The following is a 19,618-nucleotide window of genomic DNA, read 5'->3' as shown; positions in this document are numbered from 1 at the left end:
GCTTAGACCAAGTGCCTAGTAGTTTTCTTACGTCACCATGTGTGCATTGTGCTTGGTGTCGTCACGTGACACGTTTCGTGTTGTGCCGGGCCATGTGCCAGCAGCAATGTGGAGTGTGCTGGTGTAGCATTTCCCTTTGTGTGTTGAGGGTAGAAAAGGGTCCTCCCAGCACAGATTGGTGCTGCCCAATAAGTCACTTGGCTGCTCAGTTCAGTAGATAAACTGATGTTATTGAAATAATACGCAGAGTTCTTCGATCCCCCCTAACAGTATTAACTCAAGAAACGTTTTTATTTCTAGAACACCGAAATCCTCAACACTGCAATTCTAACTGGCAAAACGGTGGCAGTTCCTGTAAAAGTCATCGTGGTGGAAGAGGACAGCACTGTGACAGATGTGTCTGAGTTTGTGGCGTGTAAATCATCAGATCAAGACGTGCTAAAGGTATGTCGAAGTAACTCTGTGATTCTCCTGTTCAGTTCTGATAAAACAACAGTGCAGAATGCAGTCTACACCTTTGTCCTCTTTTGTGTGATCTTGATGTAAATACAATTAATCACTGGGTTGAGGAAGTAGCATCAGAATGAGATGTTTCTCCTTGTGTCCTAATTTCAAGCGACAGGAAATCTTTGGTGTGCATTTGGGTGTATTTCAGAAGTCAGGTTTGCATAACATAGCTTTGAAAGCATTTTTAATCAGAATTTTTTGAATCTTACAAATCACTTCGTCATGTTTTAAACTCAGCACCGATGCTTGCAATGGTGTTCGCGGTTTTCTCTTCACCATCTTGTGTAGCCTGTCACCTAGCCATGCAGCGGTTAGCTAGAAAGCTGCTGGTTTGTGAATGGCCACGAAGTGCAGCACATTAGAACACCAACAATTTGGAGAACACGGACTTGGGCAAGAGCCCTCGTGTATTGAGGTCCTTATCTCACCTGTGGCACCATAAGGAAGCACCGTTTCGAAGCAGGGCGCCTCCCTACAGGGAGGGAGTGTAGCATCCATGAAACCACTCCGCCACATCTCTGACAGCTGGAGCAGTGGAGAAAGCCTGGGAGCTGGTTGCTCACCCATAACCCCTGCTGTGGATAGTACCTGGCACAGAGGCACTTAGAAAGGGGAAGGTTGAAAGAACACCTTCAAATACATTTTAAAAATGTATCTGCACAAAGAGTGCCCGCTGGTTTGGTTGATGGAGTGATGTCACAGTTAAACTCAGTATTTAACTCATATTTATTTGCTCACTTCAGAATTTAGAAAAGATAATGGGGCTGAAATTCCACAGGGGTTCCACCAGTCTCCCGCTAGAATTACAGCGGGAGACTGGTGGCAGTCCCATGGAATGTCAGCCTCAATAGATAAGCGTTTTTTGTCAACTTATGGGGACTTCCACCAACTAGCTAAGGTAGCTTAAGGCAATCACTGTTTACATCTCAGAGCAATCTTTCTGTAAATATCAGTTAATCACTGACCCTGCACATTATAAATAGTTGGATCACATAAGAAGCCCTTTGGCATCCAGCTTAACTGCTCATCCACAATGGAGAATGATTTGCCAAGGTGCTCTTTATGCTGCCAGCTGAAAATGTTTTTTTTGGAAAATTAATAATTGAAGAAAACGCTTAAGCCTCCAAACAGCTTCTACTTAATACACACAACTGCCGAAAATCCGGTTCCAAACACCAATTCATTTTTAGCATTTTAGGAGCTCAGGAAAAACATATATTGTGAATGTTTTCCACATAACTGAGATTTGCTTTGGGGGAATTGGTTTTTAACCCTTTGTCAGCAGAAGTTTCATGTGGTAGCGTTTCCTAAGATAGATGGAGAAACAAGAAACGTGAACATCAACCTTTTTTTTGGTTAGGAGATTTCATAAAACAGGCTTTTGCCAGTGATTGAGCAGGAAGAGGAGTTTGTGTGCTAATGACTATTGTGCCCTCTGGTGAAAGAAGAAAAAACTTGAAACACCCAGAAATAAATTTCCCTGTAATATCAGCCAGTGCTACATTGTGATCTGGTGACTAAAAGCCTGCTAATGATCTCAAGGTGATCAATAACCGCTCTTTGTAAGTGGAAAGACATTCACTTTGAAACTCATTTTACACGGCACATGAAACAAATTTGCTTTAGCAGCTGGTTGGTGGATGATTGTTCTCTTTATTAAACGGAAGTATTTTGCATTCTGGAGCTCCTCTTTAAAGTAAAACCCAGCCTCATTTTCTATGCTGAGGGGCCGGGCGCTAGCCTTTTAACTATGGGACTTGGGTTTGAACCTGGTCCGGATTGATGGGATGAAAGTCCCCTCTGTCTACCGGCGGTGAGATTCCAGTGTGAAATGAGTTTGACCAGTATCAAGCCAGCACAAAACTGCCTGTATTTTGCCAGTCTCACTCAGATGCGACGAAGACTGCTGGTGTGGGGAGTGGAGAGATCGCACAGGCTCAGGAGTGGTTGTTTTTTCTGGGGTTGGGGTTAGTGTACATTCTTAGAAATCTGAGAGTGCTGGTGCTGACACTGTGTCCGAAATAGGAAAGTCTTCCACTTCCTAGCACTCATGTTCCTTCTCCTTGACAAACGTAAAATCCCCAACCCAACTGCAACCCCCACCCAATAAAATGAATGATGTTTCCCACCCTGAAACTTAAAAAGCTAGTTAGGTTAGAAGGTTACTTTAAAAGCATACACGGAGCGATCTTCCGATGGTGTGCACCGCCGGTGATGGTATGGATTTGGTGGGTGGGAACAGGCCTGAAGTCACAGCAGAGGCCGCACTTGGCAGAACTCAGCCCAGAATGTGAACACCGTCAGCCTCCTTCGGCGGGAAAAAAGAAGTGGAAACCTCATAGTGCTGGAATTTAAATGTATGGGAAATGAACATTCACGCAATTTTGCCTGGGATTTGTTTGCCTGCGAATGTGCTGTGTGTACAGGCAGCCTCTATAAAGTGGCCATTGAAGGCTGTGTGCTGACAGGAAGTCAACATTTAAAGAGAAGCTGAGATTTATTGAGTTCGATTCTTGGAGCCCGCAAGAGAAGACTATTGCAGCTCCTTTTGGTTTAGCGAGTTACTTTGGCCTCGCTTCATTCCTGCACTGTTTGTGTCAAGAATGAGCATGAAAAGCCATGCATATCATCTGGTGACTGCATGTGTATTTCAACTCAACTGCATCTCCCAGTAACCAAAATTTGAAATGGCCAGCCATAACTCATAAACGAATATTTAAAAAAAATACACAGGGACATTCTTATAATTTGAAATGCGATGGATCTCCCTATCTGTCGTGCTGATCTCCAGCCAAGCCCCAACATTGACTGCCAAGATTACCACAGCACTCAGTATTTACGCCGCAGGCTCATTCCAGAGGGAACATCAGTCAATCAGCCATACACAGATGTAACAAGAAGGTGACTGATGCTTTGTTTGCTAGAGAAAGCAATTGCATCACTTTCCCTTTGGACAACCAACAGTAGCATGATAGATAATGCTGCAGTTTTACCAAATGAAAAGGTTCTGCAAGTGCAAAGCATCACTGAAAGCACACGTGGCCCATTGGCTCCTGCATACAATGCATTCACGAAACACAGAGCTTATCGCTCCATCAATGCTGAGCTCATCTTTGACCATCAGCTCAGGATCATGCAAGTCAATGCTCTCTCCCCAGGCAGCAGTCGTGATCCTTCTTCTTCTCTTCTTCATCTTAGGCAGTCCCCCTGAACCGAGGATGACTTGCTTCCACACTAAGAATGAGTTCTCAGGTGACTGATGAGTCCAATGCAGGACCTACAGTCTCTGTCACAGGTGGGGCAGACGGTAGTTGAAGGGGCGGGTGGGTGGGGTGCTTGGGTTGACGAGCGCTCCTTGCGCTGCCTGCGCTTGGCTTCTGCTTGCTCCCGGCGAAGAAACTCGAGGTGTTCGACGCCTTCCCGGATGCTTCTCCTCCACTTTGTGCGGTCTTGGGCCAGGGATTCCCAGCTGTCAGTGGGGATGTTACACTTTTTCAAGGAGGCTTTGAGGGTGTCCTTAAAGTGTTTCCTCTGCCCACCTGGGGCTATCTTGCTGTGCCAGAGCTCCGAGTAGAGCGCTTGTTTTGGGAGTCCCGTATCGGGCATGCGGACAATGTGACCCGTCCATCGGAGCTGATCGAGCATGGTCAAAGCTTCGATGCTGGGGATGTTGGCCTGAGCGAGAACACTGACGTTGGTGCGCCTATCCTGCCAATGGATTTGCAGGATCTTGCAGAGGCAGCGTTGGTGATACCTCTCCGTGACCCATCTATTTAAAGACACACCACTGTGCCCCCATTATTTGACCCACAAAGAAAAGTGCAATGTTGGCTCCGAGAAGGCAAAGGATACCCTGTTGTGCCCTGGCTCAGGAAAGTCACAGGCACCTGCCAAGCACAGGTACACTGAGGTGTATGAAGCTTTCAGGATCATTAATGAACACACTAGCATTATAGACTCATAGAAACTTACAGCACAGGAGGAGGTCATTTGGCCCGTCGTGCCTGTGCCGGTTCTTTGAAAGCGCAGTCATGCTTAGTCCTACACCCCCACTTTTTTGTCCATGACCCTATAAGTTCCTCATCTTCAAGTACCTGTCCAACTCCCTTTTAAAATTATTTATGGAATCAGCTTCCACCCACCTTTTCAGGTGGAGCGTTCCAGATCCCAACAACTCTGAGTGACGAAAATTCTCCTCCTTTCCCCTCTAGACCTTTTGCCAATGATTCAAATCTATGACCTCTGGTTATTGACCCACTCGCCAGAGGGAATAGTTTTTCTCTAGCGACTCTGTCAAAACATTTCATCATCTTGAAAACCTCTGTTAGGTCACCTCTTACCTCTTAACCTTCTCTGTTCCAAGGAGAACAATCCTAACGTTTCCAACCACTCCTCATAACTGAAGTCCTTCATCCCTGGTAACATCCTGGTAAACCTCCTCTGTACCCTTTCTAAGGTCTTTACATCTTTCCTGAAGTGTGGTGCCCAGAATTGTCCACAATACTTCAGTTGAGACCTAACCAGTGATTTATAAAGTTCTAGCATGATCTCTTTGCTTTTATATTCTATGCCTCTATTTATAAACCTAAGTAACCCAGATGATTTTTTTAACCACCGTATCAACTTGCCCTGCCACCTTTAAGGATTCGTGTATATGGACACCAAGGTCTCTCTGCTCATCCACACTTTTCAAAATTGTGCTACTTATTGAAGCAACCTCAGCAGTGCCTGATCATTGACTCCAGGACGCTGCACAACTTTGTGAACCAACTGGGCATATACAGCACCTAGAGGAGGATAACAAATCACAGCCAGGAGATAAAGAGGATGAGCCGTAGGAGGCAGAAAATCCTGTTGCTGTCCCTTTTTAGGCTGTTAGAACCGATCACCAGGCTCTAATTGATGTGACCTTCTCCTCAGTCCTCCAAGCACCCATTGTCTAAACAGACCTATGTCCACCTTAGCCATTCCATCAACAAAGACACCTTCATCTACATTGCCTTTGCTGTAAATAAACTACCGAGGGTCCCATTGCTGACGCTAGTGATCCATTATTTATCACCATGCCAAGCACATTCTCTGGACAAAGCTTAAATTCAGTGCCACATTTTAAATCAATAACAGTGATGTCTGTCTGTGTGAATTGAACGGTGGAACAGGCTCGAGGGCTGAATGGTCTACTCCTGTTCCTATGTGTGTACCTAGTGTTTAGCACTCCAGTGATTTACCTTTGGTGCTAGCTCTAGACCCTAACCCACTGTTCCTTCTATGTGCTCTGCTCTCGGCAGGGGTTGGAGTGCCTCAGTGCTGTGTGTCAGTGGGTGGCACTCTACTTTCTTGACCTGGGTCATTGAATGGCCCAGTTACTGGCTCTACCACATCCGCAACAGCAGGGACTAGAACTATAATAAGTTACAATATAGTCATCATGACTACCTTTGAAATATAGCTTACATCAGAAAAAGCCACACGGTATATGCTTCATCGTGTGCTTTGGTGCCAGTGAGTGAGTAGAATGAGAAGGAAGAACAAGAGAAAGATAGTATTAACCCTGGCGGGAGGCTTTCAACTTCACCAGCCGCTATTTCCTCCATGCCCTGTTGGCCATTGATCTGGAGAGAGACCTCTATAAAGTCACTCAATACTTTTCAAGTTATATGGCCCTCTTCCTACGCACGACTGGTGCCTCCTGTTACGTGAGGCCTTCTCCTGCAAACAGAGAAGCAGAGGTGAGAAGTTCAAACTGCCAGGAGGATATAGTCATAATTAAGTGTCTTGTGCAGCCTATCGTGGGTGGGATTACATGTGCAAGTATCGTTCAGCTACATTCAGAGGCAAGGATTTGTTTTTGGGTGAATTCCTTTAAGGATCTGACTGAAGGAACACTTAGAAGTGTAAGTGGTTGGTGCAAAGTGTAGTCTGCTGTATAATGGCCATGCATGATGATCCTTCAAAGTACTGTTCAATAGTATGAGTGGAAGGAAGCTCTATGTGCCACGTGTGGCGACACGCCACCACTGGACATAATCCGCTCACGGCGGCACGGACAGTCTAAGCAGAAGCCCCCAGCTGGGGGCCCTTTCCTCCAGCAACTTGTTTCCCGCAGAGACAGGCTGCCGGGAGCACTTCCTGTCTGGGAAGTATTTAAGTGGATGCGCAGGCTTTTCTAGTTCCTGTTTGCCATGTGGTTAGAATAAAACAGTTGTGTTTTCAATAGCTCTGGTCTCGACTCCCACGTTTGCCGCGGTATCTCAACACTGGTGACCCCGACACTCAGGATGAATCCTAAGCTAGCATGGCGGATACAAACGCAGTCACGGTTAAATTACCAGACTTTTGGGAGAACCTCGCCGAAGCCTGGTTCGTTCAAGCTGAGTCCAGATTCCGGCTGAAAGGCATTACAGTCGACGCCACGAAGTACGACTACCTCGTTGCCTCGCTCACCTACGCTACAGTCCCCAAGGTTTGGGCAGCGCTGCAGGATCCACCAATGGATGGCAAGTACGAACATCTGAAGGCTGCGCTACTTAAAAAATTTCAAACGTCCTCTTACCAGCGCCACTGCCAACTCCTGGACCTCCCCGGCCTTGGTGACGCTTCACTGCTCTCCCACATGCTGTCCCTCTCAGACGACAAAAATCCCGGCGCCCTTTTTCGCACGCTTTTCATTCGGCAGCTCCCCGCCAGCATCCGCCCGCTCATTGTGGAGTCTGGCTCCACGGACCTGAATGATATAGCCGAAAAGGCCGACCGGCTGCTCTCTGCACAGGCCGCTCGCGACGTCGCGCCCGACCTCACGGCAACGACCACGCGGTCTTCCCGGCCCGTTAGGCCCGACCGCCCTACCACTCCGGGTCACTGCTACTACCACACCCGTTTTGGCGCTAGGGCTCAACGCTGCACGCCGCCGTGTACCTTCAAAAACCCCCCCACACCGGCCCCCGCGATGGCCGCGGGGCAGAAGGAGCCCCTACTGTACGTCACTGACGACAGAACCAATCGCCGATTCCTGTGCGACACAGGGGCCCAGCACAGCATCACCCCCGCCTCCGCCCTCGAGATCCAACGCGGCACACGGGGTATCACACTGGCTGCAGCCAATGGCTCTGCCATCCGCACATATGGCACCCGCATGGTCACGCTCGACCTCGCGGGCCGCCGCTACCGCTGGGAGTTCCTCACAGCCAAGGTCCTCTGCCCACTCATCGGCGCCGACTTCCTACGCGCCCACGGCCTCCTCGTCGACATTCCGAGGCACCGCCTCGTCGACATCAACACTATGGCCCCCATCCCCGGCGCCTTTACCCCGGCCCGTTCGGCCGGCCTGACGACCTACTGCCTCGCCAACGCCACGGACGACTACTCGGCACTCCTAGCTGAGTTTCCCGCCCTCACTAACCCGACCTTTTCGGCCAAAGCCGCAAAGCACGGTGTGGAACACTATATCCCCACCACCGGTCCCCCAGTTTCTGCCCACGCCCGCAGACTCAACCCGGCCAAGCTGGTAATCGCGCGGGCCGAGTTCGCCACCATGGAACAACTCGGCATCATCCGCCGCTCCAGCAGCCCTTGGGCCTCGCCCCTCCACATCGCCCCCAAGCCCGGCGGAGGCTGGCGCCCTTGCGGGGACTACCGCCGCCTCAACGACGCCACCACCCCCGATCGATACCCGGTGCCACACATCCAGGACTTCTCGGCCCGACTGGCCGGACGAACCGTCTTTTCCAAAGTCGACCTGGTGCGCGGTTACCACCAAGTCCCCGTACACCCCGCGGACATCCCCAAAACGGCCGTCATCACCCCATTCGGCCTGTTCGAGTTCCTGAGGATGCCCTTCGGCCTCAAGAATGCAGCACAGGCTTTCCAGCGCCTTATGGACTCAGTCCTCCGGGACCTGAACTTCCTATTCGTCTATCTAGACGACATTCACGTGGCCAGCTCCTCCAAACAGGAACACCTCGAACACCTTTGCATCCTGTTCGGGCGCCTAGCCCAACACGGGCTCATCCTCAGCCCGGCAAAGTGCCAATTCGGCCTCACCGAGATCGATTTTCTCGGTCACCACATCACCCCTGCTGGGGCCGTCCCCCTGCCCAACAAGGTGCAGGCCGTCCAGCAATTTCCCCGCCCCACAACCATCAAGGGCCTCCAAGAGTTCCTCGGGATGGTGAACTTCTACAACAGGTTCATTCCCAGAGCTGCAGCCCTCATGAAGCCCCTATACGACTCCCTCCGAGGAAAATCCGGCAAGATGGACGTAGCCTGGACCACTGACACGGCAGCCGCCTTCGACGCCACCAAAAACGCGCTCGCCGACGCCACTCTGCTCGCGCACCCGAAGGCCGATGCCCGGGTCGCGCTCACTACAGACGCCTCTGACCACGCGGTCGGGGCCGTGTTCGAGCAGTGGGTCAATGGCGCGTGGCAGCCACTTGCCTTCTACAGCCGCCAACTGCGCCCCCCGGAGGTCAAATACTCCACTTTCGACCGCGAGCTTCTCGCGCTCCACCTGTCGGTCCGCCATTTCAGGTTCCTCCTGGAAGGCCGCCACTTCACCGCGTATGTGGACCACAAGCCACTCACGTACGCGATGGCCAAGCACACCGAACCCTGGTCCGCTAGGCAGCAATGCCAGCTCGCGGCCGTGTCCGAGTTTACTACGGACATCCAGCACGTCTCCGGTAGAGACAACGTGGTCGCCGACTGCCTTTCCCGTCCCGCCGTCTGTGCGAATCACCTCGCGGTCGACTACGCACAACTAGCAGCGGCCCAGCTCACAGACCCAGACCTCCTCTTGGCGGCTACCAGCCTGCCAGGGCTACGCCTAGCCAAGGTCGCGCACTGGCCCGAAGCCACGGCAGTCACTTGCGACGTCTCACTCGGCCAACCCAGGCCGGTCGTCCCTGAGACCTGGCGCCGCCGCGTTTTCGACGCGCTCCACGGGCTCTCTCACCCGGGTTCCCGCGCATCCGTCAAACTCCTCTCCAAGCGCTTCGTCTGGCGCGGCCTCAGCAGAGATGTTCGGACTTGGGCCACCTCCTGCCTCGCCTGCCAACGGGCTAAGGTACAGCTGCACACCAAAGCACCCCTGGGAGACTTCGAGGTACCCAGCCGCCGCTTCGACCACGTACACGTCGACATCGTCGGTCCCCTGCCGCCATCGCAAGGCCAAACTTATCTCCTCACGATGGTCGACCGCTACACACGCTGGCCTGAGGCAGTGCCGCTGACCTCCACCACCACAGCCGACATCGCCAGGGCGTTCGTTAACACCTGGGTTGCGAGGTTCGGCGTACCGGCCGACATAACCTCCGACAGAGGTGCCCAGTTCACCTCCGAACTCTGGACGGCCACAGCACGCAACCTCGGGGTGACGCTCCACCGCACCACGGCGTACCACCCGCAGGCCAACGGGCTTTGTGAACGCTTCCACAGGTCAGTCAATGCCTCACTCCGCGCCGGCCTGCAGGACAGTACCTGGACTGACCACCTACCGTGGGTGCTACTCGGCCTACGCACCGCGGTCAAGGAAGACCTCCAGTCCTCGGCAGCGGAGTTAGTCTACGGACAACCGCTGCGCGTCCCAGGCGAATTCCTCCTGGAGCCTAACAAGCCTTGGTTGGCCGAACAGCAGCGGCTCAACTCTCTTCCGCTCAGCAGTTCGCCCCACTTCCGGTCAACCGACACGGCGAACTCGCACCTCACGTCCCGCCAAATTTACAGCAGGCGCGCTTCGTCTTCGTGCGGCACGACGCGCACCGCGGGCCCCTGCGACCTCCGTACGACGGACCGTACGAGGTACTACAAACCGGGGACAAGGTCTTCAAGCTGCGACTCGGCGACAGGGTCGACACAGTCTCCATCGACCGGCTGAAACCAGCACACACAGAACCAGGGGAACAGGTCCCCGTGGCCCAGCCTCCAACTAGAGGCCATCCCCCCGGCAAGCCAGCACAGCTGGCGGCGAACCGCCCGACCCAACCAACTAGACCGGCGACCACTCAGAGCCGCTGCGGCAGAACCATTAGACCACCGTCACGACTCGTCCACTCCTCCTAAGCGGATTCTGGGGGGAGCTCTGTGGCGACCCGCCACCACTGGACATAATCCGCTCACGGCGGCACGGACAGTCTAAGCAGAAGCCCCCAGCCGGGGGCCCTTTCCTCCAGCAACTTGTTTCCCGCAGGGACAGGCTGCCGGGAGCACTTCCTGTCTGGGAAGTATTTAAGTGGATGCGCGGGCTTTTCTAGTTTCTGTTTGCCATGTGGTTAGAATAAAACAGTTGTGTTTTCAATAGCTCTGGTCTCGACTCCCACGTTTGCCGCGGTATCTCAACACACGCATAATTTGAACAACTAAATAATATAAGGTGATGATGGGTAGTCTTACTGATGAGGTCAACAAGCTTCTTGCTCACCTGCTGTCAGTTCCTCTGAGTACAAGACCCTGTATTGGCTCTCCTTGCTGCCTGCCTATACGGATGGTGCCCTGGGTTGCCAAACAGTACCACCCTCCTTTACTGTACTTGCTCCAGCAAATCGAGGGGCTCAAATGCTGTCTAGGGGTCGAGAACGAGGGGTCACTGTCTCAGGATACGGGGTAGGACATTTAGGACTGAGATGAGGAGAAATGTCTTCACTCAGAGGGTGGTGAACCTGTGGAATTCTCTACCACAGAAGTCTGTGGAGGCCAAGTCACTGAATATGTTTAAGAAGGAGATAGATAGATTGATTTCTAGACACAAAAGGCATCGAGGGGTATGGGGAGAGAGCGGGAATATGGTGTTGAGATAGAGGATCAGCCATGATCATAAGGGCGCTACGACTTTTCTTGCGGGTTGCTTGCTGCGCTGTCCTGGAGAGTAATCTTTAATTCCGGGAGACTCCAGGACAGTCCTGGAGGATTGGCAACCCTAGCTGTGTCCCCATCCTGCTTGGTCCGTGCACAGATCCAAGAATCAACGCCGCCATGTTCGGAGAATGTTCTATGAAGCAAGCCGGGCTGTCAGAATAGCTGAAGGTCTGTCGGATCACTTCATGAAATTCGATGAAGCAACACCTACCTCCAGTGCCCTCCTGCAGTGAGAGTGAGGATAATGATGCGAATTGCAAATGATCGGTCATTTGGTTTTTGGAAAATGAGAAAGTCGTTGTGGCTCTGGTTCTATTACACTGGAAGGATTTAAAGGAGCACTTCTGACAACCTGAAAGGATTAAAGGGATTCTAAAATCTGTCAAAGGCTGTGAACACTATGCTGCATTGACCCCTTGTTGCTAGTGAGCTTTCCCAGTTTAATTTGCAATGCTATGCTACTGGGATCCATTCATCTCCAGATTTATCAATTCTGGACCCTGTTGGCTTGAGAAGTATCATGCTTTGTAGATGGCTTGTCACAATGAGGTGTGATTACAGTTTTAATCCATTCCGTAGCACAGGGTTAGGTTGGGTTTGTGTTTTTTCCTAATAAGCCTTGACATGACCTCTAACATGAAGCCAGGTAATACGGTTCCAATGTAGAATTAATAAAGCATGAGAAAATGACCTGCATTTCCTTGGGGCTGAATCTTTAATAATCCTTAACTGCACAAGCTGTGGCAAAATCACTGTTCAGAAAAATTAATTTAATCACTCAACACTTTCATTTGTATGTATGAATAAATTAAATGGCTGCAGTTCATAGTATCAGATGATTAATATGCTGCTCTGGTTATTGCCATGTGTTAGCACAGTTTAATTAATTAAAAATGGCCCAAATTGTGCAAATGGTATTTCCGGAAAATGTAGCTGTTCCTTGGGGACTAGGAAAGGTAGCTTCTCGGGGACTGTAGTTACATGTTACAAGTGGGGATCAGCTCTGACAGCTTCAATCATGTGGAAAATACAGTGCTCTAATTCAGCTTGAAAGGGGCAGGGGACAAAGCAAGATTCTTGAGCTTGCTTTTCTGAAGCTGGTGAAGAGATTATAGGAGGTAATTCCATGATCCCACACTCCCAGTGGAGAGTCGCACCCACAGGGAGCGCAGGTCGGAGAACTGGAGGTACAATGTTGCAGCTTTCTCTCCAACCTGTTCTCCCTTCCAGTTCAGCTTACCTGCTGGGCGTGTTATATTACCCATTACATTGCTGTGGGTACGTGCCATTTGTTGAGCGATACCATCTTATATGAAAGCATGTGACAGTGCAGGCAGGGATTTCTTTTTGTATAACTGCATATTTGAAAGTGATAATAAGCACTGAAAGATCAGGGGGGGAAATTGGCTTGCGCCCCCTTTGGGGCGATAACTTCGCCGGGGCGCTACTTTAAAGTTAGCGCTCCTGCGCCCAAAATTCAATGGTAGCACCCCAAGCCGTGGTACTGCAGACCTCCCTCCCCTGATTAAAGGGGAGGGGCCTAGCGCAGCACGCACCAGGGCCCTGCTGGACCACCGGGGAGCAGGGCGCTAACGGGAGGCGCAAAGCAACCGAATTTTTCCCCCCAGCAGTTAGAATTATTTTTGGAAAAGTTGAAGTTATTTTAAGGAGATTTGAGAAGGGAAACCAGGAATGCTGCAAGGCGGTTAACTGGAGTTAGGATACAGCTCGGCCATGATCTAGTTGAATGACAGAACTGTCTCAAGGTAACTGAATGGCCTACTCTTGCTCCTATGTACAAACCTAAAATAAAATCAGAAAATACTGGAAATACACCAAAGACCAGTAAACATCCAAAAAAGGAAAAATAGGTTAATGTTTCTAATGGGTCCTTTTATCAGAGCTTGAAGGCCCCTGCCTGAAATGTTAACCAATCTCTCATATTCAAATGGGGTCTGATCTGCTGTGTATTTCCAGAATTGTTTGATTTTATTTTTTGAATTTAATTTTAAGGAGAGTGTGGAATGCACCCAGCTCTGAATAATTCCTGAAACCTACTTGTCGCTAGTTTAAGTTCAGTTAGTGTGCAGCTTCTAATCAAATCTAACTATCAGATCACGATAATCACAGATGGGGAAAGTCATTCGGCCCATCGTAGTTCATCCATGCAGAAAGACCCTAAAGTCCAGAGGTACCTTTTCCATACTCTTTACCATCTTATGTAGCTCTATAAGATCACCTCTCAGCCACTTCCTTTCAAAGCTGAAAAGCCCAAATTTCTACATGTTTCTCCTCATAACTCAGCCCTCTAGCACTTGGGATCCGTCTCTTGGCTCCACACTGCCCTGTCTCCAGCGCTTAAATGTCTCCCTTATGTCTCGCTGACCAGGACTGGACACAGTACTCAAGCATGGTCGCGCAGTCATTTGTTTAAGGGTTTGGAAAAAGCAGTTCAAATTAGGGGAGTTAATGAAACAGAGGCCCTTTAAGGACCACTGTTTAAGTCACTGTAGATCTTGTCCAACTAGCTGGAACGTGCACAGTGCAGGCTCCGACTTGTTTAAATTAATTGAACAAACGGGTTCTAAAATGGGCGTAGAACCCTCATTTTAATATTGGAATGAGGCCTGCATTCATCTCAGGAAGGCGCTAGGACTGCCTAAAACAGGCCCTGACGAATTTACCAGTGGCCGGAATGCACGCGGAAATCAGCAGTGTGCCATCACTCCACTAAATTTGTTAACATTGCGCCAGTTTTATACCTGTATGCCCCATCGTGTTCTAATTTGTGAACTAAAACCTTTTATAACACACATTTGCACCAGGGAAGATCCTCCTGATTTAAAAAAAAAACAACTTTCTGTGCCAGTTAAACTGTGGCTTCATCTCATTCTCCACAACATTTTCCCTCCTGCACCAGAGCATGCTTAGAGAAGAGCAGCATCCAGCAATATAAAGAAAGTGAATTCTGAGCCTCTAATGGTATCTGAACCAGGCTATTCCTGGGTCCCAAGAGCAGTCACGGAAGGCAGGGAAATCCACTGGCCTGCTTCCTATTAATTCTTAAATGGGGAAAAGAGCAGAAGAGCTTTTCGATCACGGCTCTCTGCTTCAACACTGCTATCTTAGCACCCTAGTGCCAATATAAAAGTACCATTGAAGATGAAAGCAGAATGATCTGACTCGCTGCACCTCCCAGTCTCTAGTTGCTGTATGCACTGATTATCGGTGAGGGATAAAATTCGGCTAATTCTTTTCAGATCTAAGTAACATGCCTCTTACTATACCATGCTCTTATGAAGTTATTAAAGGCAGCCTGATAGAGAGGGCCCATTGTATGAAAGCTTTTTGTTGGCTCGCTCTTACCTGGCTGCTTGTGTGAAACCCTTCAGTAAATAGTTAAGACTAAATGCCGTGGAACGTTTTAATCAGCACCAGTCCTGTTGTTCTCTGCTTAAGCCCGTCTCAGAGACTTAAATAAGCCTTGAAAGAAATCCAGACTTTTTAAATGCAGGCTTTTCTCTCCGCGTTCCAGTGCACTTCGCAGATTGCTTCACTCCAGGTAATTTAATCCTGGCTTTGCTCATGGGATTCAACACTGGGCCACAATAAAACAGAAGTAATAATGTCACTCTGAGACAGTGGTACGAAACCATTAATGGGCTGAAGTCATGTTTAAATTAGATATCCTATTTATCTGTAACTGTGAAATTTTTTAATGCCTTCTGCACAAATCAGTGGCAAAGGTTTTTTTCTTCAATATTAAACGAGGAGGTCAGAATCCCAGACTATTAATAGAAATGAGCGGCTGTCAAATCCTCATTTATACAATGGATGTTGAAATGAGTTAGTTGAGGAAAATTGATTTTATCCCCTAAAGTGTGATCTGAATGTGATCACACAGCATCATAACTGGACCTACTTCTTCCTCTCCACCTACTGCCATAAATCGGACATATTTGGACTGCACGTGTCTTGTGGCCATCTGTACAGAACGGAATCAGTCATTTCAGAACATCTTCTGTACAGCAGCCAATGGTAAATTTGCTAATATATTCAGATATATTTACATGGAGTCGTGGATAAATATTCATACGGCCTCCGTGACCCATTGTTGACAGCGGATACATCTGGCTCAGTAAATTCCGGGGTGATTTCCGGAAGCACTTCTCCACATAAAGGGTAGTGGAAATCTGGAACTCTTCCCCCGCCCCCCAAAAAAAGCTGTTGAGGCTGGGGGTCAATTGAAAATTCAAAACTGAGACTGATAGATTTTTGTTAAGCAATGGCATTAAGGGTTACGGAACTGAGGCGGGTAAAGAGACAAATCAGGCACGATCTAATTGAATGGCGGAACAGGGTCGAGGAGCTGAATGGCCTACTCCTGTTCCTATCTTCATTCACCCCGTGCTAAGGGGGTAAGCAAGATGGTAGAAAGTTGTCTGGAGGGAGATTCATAAGAGCATTAAAGGACCTTCTGCATTTTTAACAATTCCTGTTAAAGTGTGGCAACTATGTGGCAATTGGAGTTACTGCAGGCCAGATACAAAGCTATAGTGCACCAGCTTGTTCTATCAGAACCAGGGGTCACAGTCTAAGGATAAGGGGTAAGCCATTTAGGACTGAGATGAGGAGGAATTTCTTCACCCAGAGAATGGTGAACCTGTGGAATTCTCTACCACAGAAGGCAGTTGAGGCCAATTCATTAAATATATTCAAGAAGGAGTTAGATATATTTCTTAAGGCTAAAGGGATCAAGGGATATGGGGAGAAAGCAGGGATAGGATACTGAATTTGGATGATCAGCCATGATCTCATTAAATGGCGGAACAGGCTCGAGGGGCCGAATGGCCTACTCCTGCTCCTATCTTCTATGTTTCTATGTTGCTATGCCACCAGATTGCTTTAAGGGATACAACCATAGTGGGGCTTGGTCCACACTAGCTTTAGGTAATTTTAGAGTTATCTCAGGAAATAGGAGTGTCAGCATTGTTATCGGCAGCAATGGGGAGGCAAAACAATGACAACTCTATAGCGAAACCTCATTAACTTGGTCCACCAATGTCTGCTCACATTCCTGTTGCTGTCCTTCCAGCCCTGACCTTCCACACATTGACCTCTAATCACCTGTTCACATCAGTCGACAATACTCAAATTGGAGCTGTCTTTTTGGACAGGTTTTCCATTTTTCTTTTAAACAGTTGTGGCCATTTTTACACAATTTTGTCTTGTTGATTAAAGGAGGTTTGACATGACTCAACTGCAGGCACTTGGTTGCCAATCGTTCTCACTGTTGCTGCTGCTCAGTGAGGTTATGTCTGCTGTTTAACAATATAAAATATAAAGGTAGCAAAGAAGTGGAAATAGTATAAACTTTTCCATTTCTTTTAATGACTTAAGACGCATAATTCTTATCTTTATTCTAATTAAGTAACCTATTAAGGCAATTATGTGAATGGTGCTTAATTTGCATTTGGAAACTGGGTTAATTAGATAATACAGTTCCCTTATTACTCAAATGTAGATTCTCTATGAAACTTGAATGGTGTATTTGTTTTGCTAAAAGACAGCATATTGCTGAAGTACACTAATTTGATTACATTTGCATATGTTAATTAGATAATACACTTTCCTTAATAACTTGAGTATCACAGGCAACATTAATTATGCTGTTGCTAAGTATGTTGCCGAGCTCGGCTGCAGTCTATTTATTTCAGCTTTACAAGGCTCTGGCAAATTTATACAACAGTTAGCTTTAGATTTCTGGTGTGGTTTTACGCCACTGTGCCAATGGAGCACTGGGAAACAATGGTCACAAACCTCCCGAGCCCACCACCGACACACATGTGCACACACGCCTTTCCTGACTGCTAGCTTCAAATTGCTGCAAAAGCTGCTTGGAGACTCCATTTCAGTCAGTGTCAGGTATTGTTATTGTTTTTAACATTTTATTTTATGCAAAATGGCTGAATGCAGTAGTGCCTCATAGGCCACGTTAAAAAGAACAGACTTGCATTGATTTAGCACCTGTCACATCCCCATAATATCCCAAAGCGCTTCACAGCCAATGAATTACTTTTGACGTGTAGCCACTGTTGTTTTGTAGGGAAACACGGCAGCCAATTGGTGCACAGCAAGGTCCCAACACAAGCAGCCAACACAGGTTCCAGAATGGAAAGTCGGGCTTGATAAACCTCATAGAGTTCTTGAGAAGGTGACAGCTAGGGAATGGGGAACGTGCAGTGCACGTGGTGTACATAGACTTAAAGAAAACCTTTGGCTTTGTACCACAAGGGAGACAAGTGGAAAAGATTAAGCAGTATTGCCAACCCCGCTGCCTCATAAATCTGGAGACAAACGCTTAAAAAGCATGAGATTTGGTATAGAAATCATGAGTTGCTATTTTTTCAAACATAAACCAATATCGGTATATAGGCCCCGATTTTCTGCCAGCCGTCGGGCGGCTTTTCATGCGGGCGGGGGCCGAAAATCGCCGAAATAAGGGGTCGCGACCCCCCCCCCCCCGTTTGATTCCCCGCCCCGTCCGACTTTCGGACCGCCGTTTCTCCACGACCCGAGTCAGTCCCGCCCGCCGCTGGCGGGACTGGCCGTCGGGACCCTGATCACCAATTATTGGCAAGTTTAATGCCATTTTAGGGTGCCCTTGCGATTTTCAGGGGTTCCCCACGCTAAACACGCCTGCGGGGAACCCCGCTGATGAAACCTGGCGTGAAGCTTGCCAGCTTGCTTGCTGTCAGCTGCAGGTCATTCAGGAAAGCTGCGATTTAAAGGGACAGCATTTGTATGTTGAAGGACCTTGTTGTTGAAGGCTTGGGGCTACATCTTCAAGGCTTAGGCACAGCTGTGGAAGGTTGGAGCCTCACACACTTCTCCAATGTGATCTCCTGGGAAGCCCCTCTCGCCACCCTCCCTGAGCGCTTCCTCAGTGGAGGCATCTACCAGAAGCATGGGACGCCTTTTCTTCCTTCCCTTCTTGCCATTAGAGGATCTCCAGCAGCAGAGGCGGCAGCAGCAGAACCAGGAACAGCAGGATGAGCACCAGGAGCACCAGGCTGCTGCTCACTCACCTGAAGCTGCACAGGCCAGAAGGGGCCAGCGCTTGGAAGTGGCTTGAGAGCACCTTGCTGTGCTTGAGGGGGCCATGGGGACCCGTTTCTGCACTGGCAGTCCTACTCAGAAGGACTTCCATGAAGGTCTGGTTTCTCTGTTCAATAGATGGCCAACGCTCCTCAAGAGATGTCATTCTCTTATGAGCACTCACCATGTTTTCCGTACCCTGGCAAGTTATCTCCTCCATGGAGGTTGCCAACCTTTCCATGGTGATGCGTTCCTGCGCGAATGACTCCACAAAGGCTCTGCTCATGGTCGCTATGGACTCCTCCATTCGCTCCGCACTTGCAGCGACCCTGGAGACAAAACCTGCCAGAGACTCCTGCAACTGTGCATGGAGATCCATCACCTCTTCTCTTGCGGATGGACCCAGAGGCAGAGGGTCGACATGCAGCGCAGCTGAGCTGAGCTGGCAGAGTCCTGCGCCCTCCGACGAGGACTCTCCACTGCTGTCCCTGTCTCCAGAATCTGCTGAGGCTCACTTGTGAGCTGTGAAACACCAGGTGACAACACTACTCTATGTCCCGAAGGTCCCCCCGAAGTGTGAGTGTCTGCGCTGGTGCTGGGTGCGCTTCTGCTGGCGCTGCACCCTCAGAGGTTGGAGCTTCCTCTGAGGAGTCTGGCTGCACAGCCTCTTCCTCCTCTACAGTCGGGACGGGGGCTCTGGATGGTCCTGTGGGGGAGTAGAGGAAGGAGTTAGAGATGTGATGTCAAGGTTACATGCACATTCGAGTTGACATCTGCTGACACCTGCATCCATGCAGCCTTGGTCTCAGTGGGAGGCCTCTTCCTGCCTGACCTAGGGAAGAGGACCTCCCTATGGGCCCTAACCCCATCCAATAATGCCTGCAGTGAAGCTTCGTCGAATTTGGAGGCAGCTCGGGGTCTGGCACTGGGCACAGCTGCTGAAGGCTCCTCTGCCATCCTGCATGGTTCGTTTGGAAGCCAACAGAGGAAGCAATGCTTGCTGTGGACCTTGAAAGCACCATGAATGATGACATCATACTGTGGGGCTTTCTGACTAGAAATGGACAATTAGCAAGGCTGCCCACATGCTGGGAATTAATTGGCCACTTGAGGGAAAATTGCATGCAGCTGGCTGACCCATTTTTTTGTGTGTCAGAACCCC

At 49.4% G+C, this 19,618-nt stretch overlaps 1 protein-coding gene across 1 annotated transcript in view; it reads left to right on the top strand.

The window, feature by feature from the left end:
• The window catches only part of LOC147104387 (transmembrane protein 132C-like), a 1,245,027-nt gene that overhangs the window by 998,231 nt on the left and 227,178 nt on the right, over window positions 1-19,618 (top strand). Inside the window, exon 5 of the mRNA XM_085961692.1 lies at window positions 301-444. Within this exon, the coding sequence (XP_085817818.1) occupies window positions 301-444 (144 nt within the window). The remainder of the gene's footprint in view (window positions 1-300; window positions 445-19,618) is intronic.

This window comes from Somniosus microcephalus, chromosome 19 (genome assembly GCF_052327205.1).
Source record: "Somniosus microcephalus isolate GS21.2 chromosome 19, FLI_Smic_1.0, whole genome shotgun sequence".
Classification (NCBI taxonomy): domain Eukaryota; kingdom Metazoa; phylum Chordata; class Chondrichthyes; order Squaliformes; family Somniosidae; genus Somniosus; species Somniosus microcephalus.
This window is presented reverse-complemented; position numbering and strand designations above follow the sequence as displayed.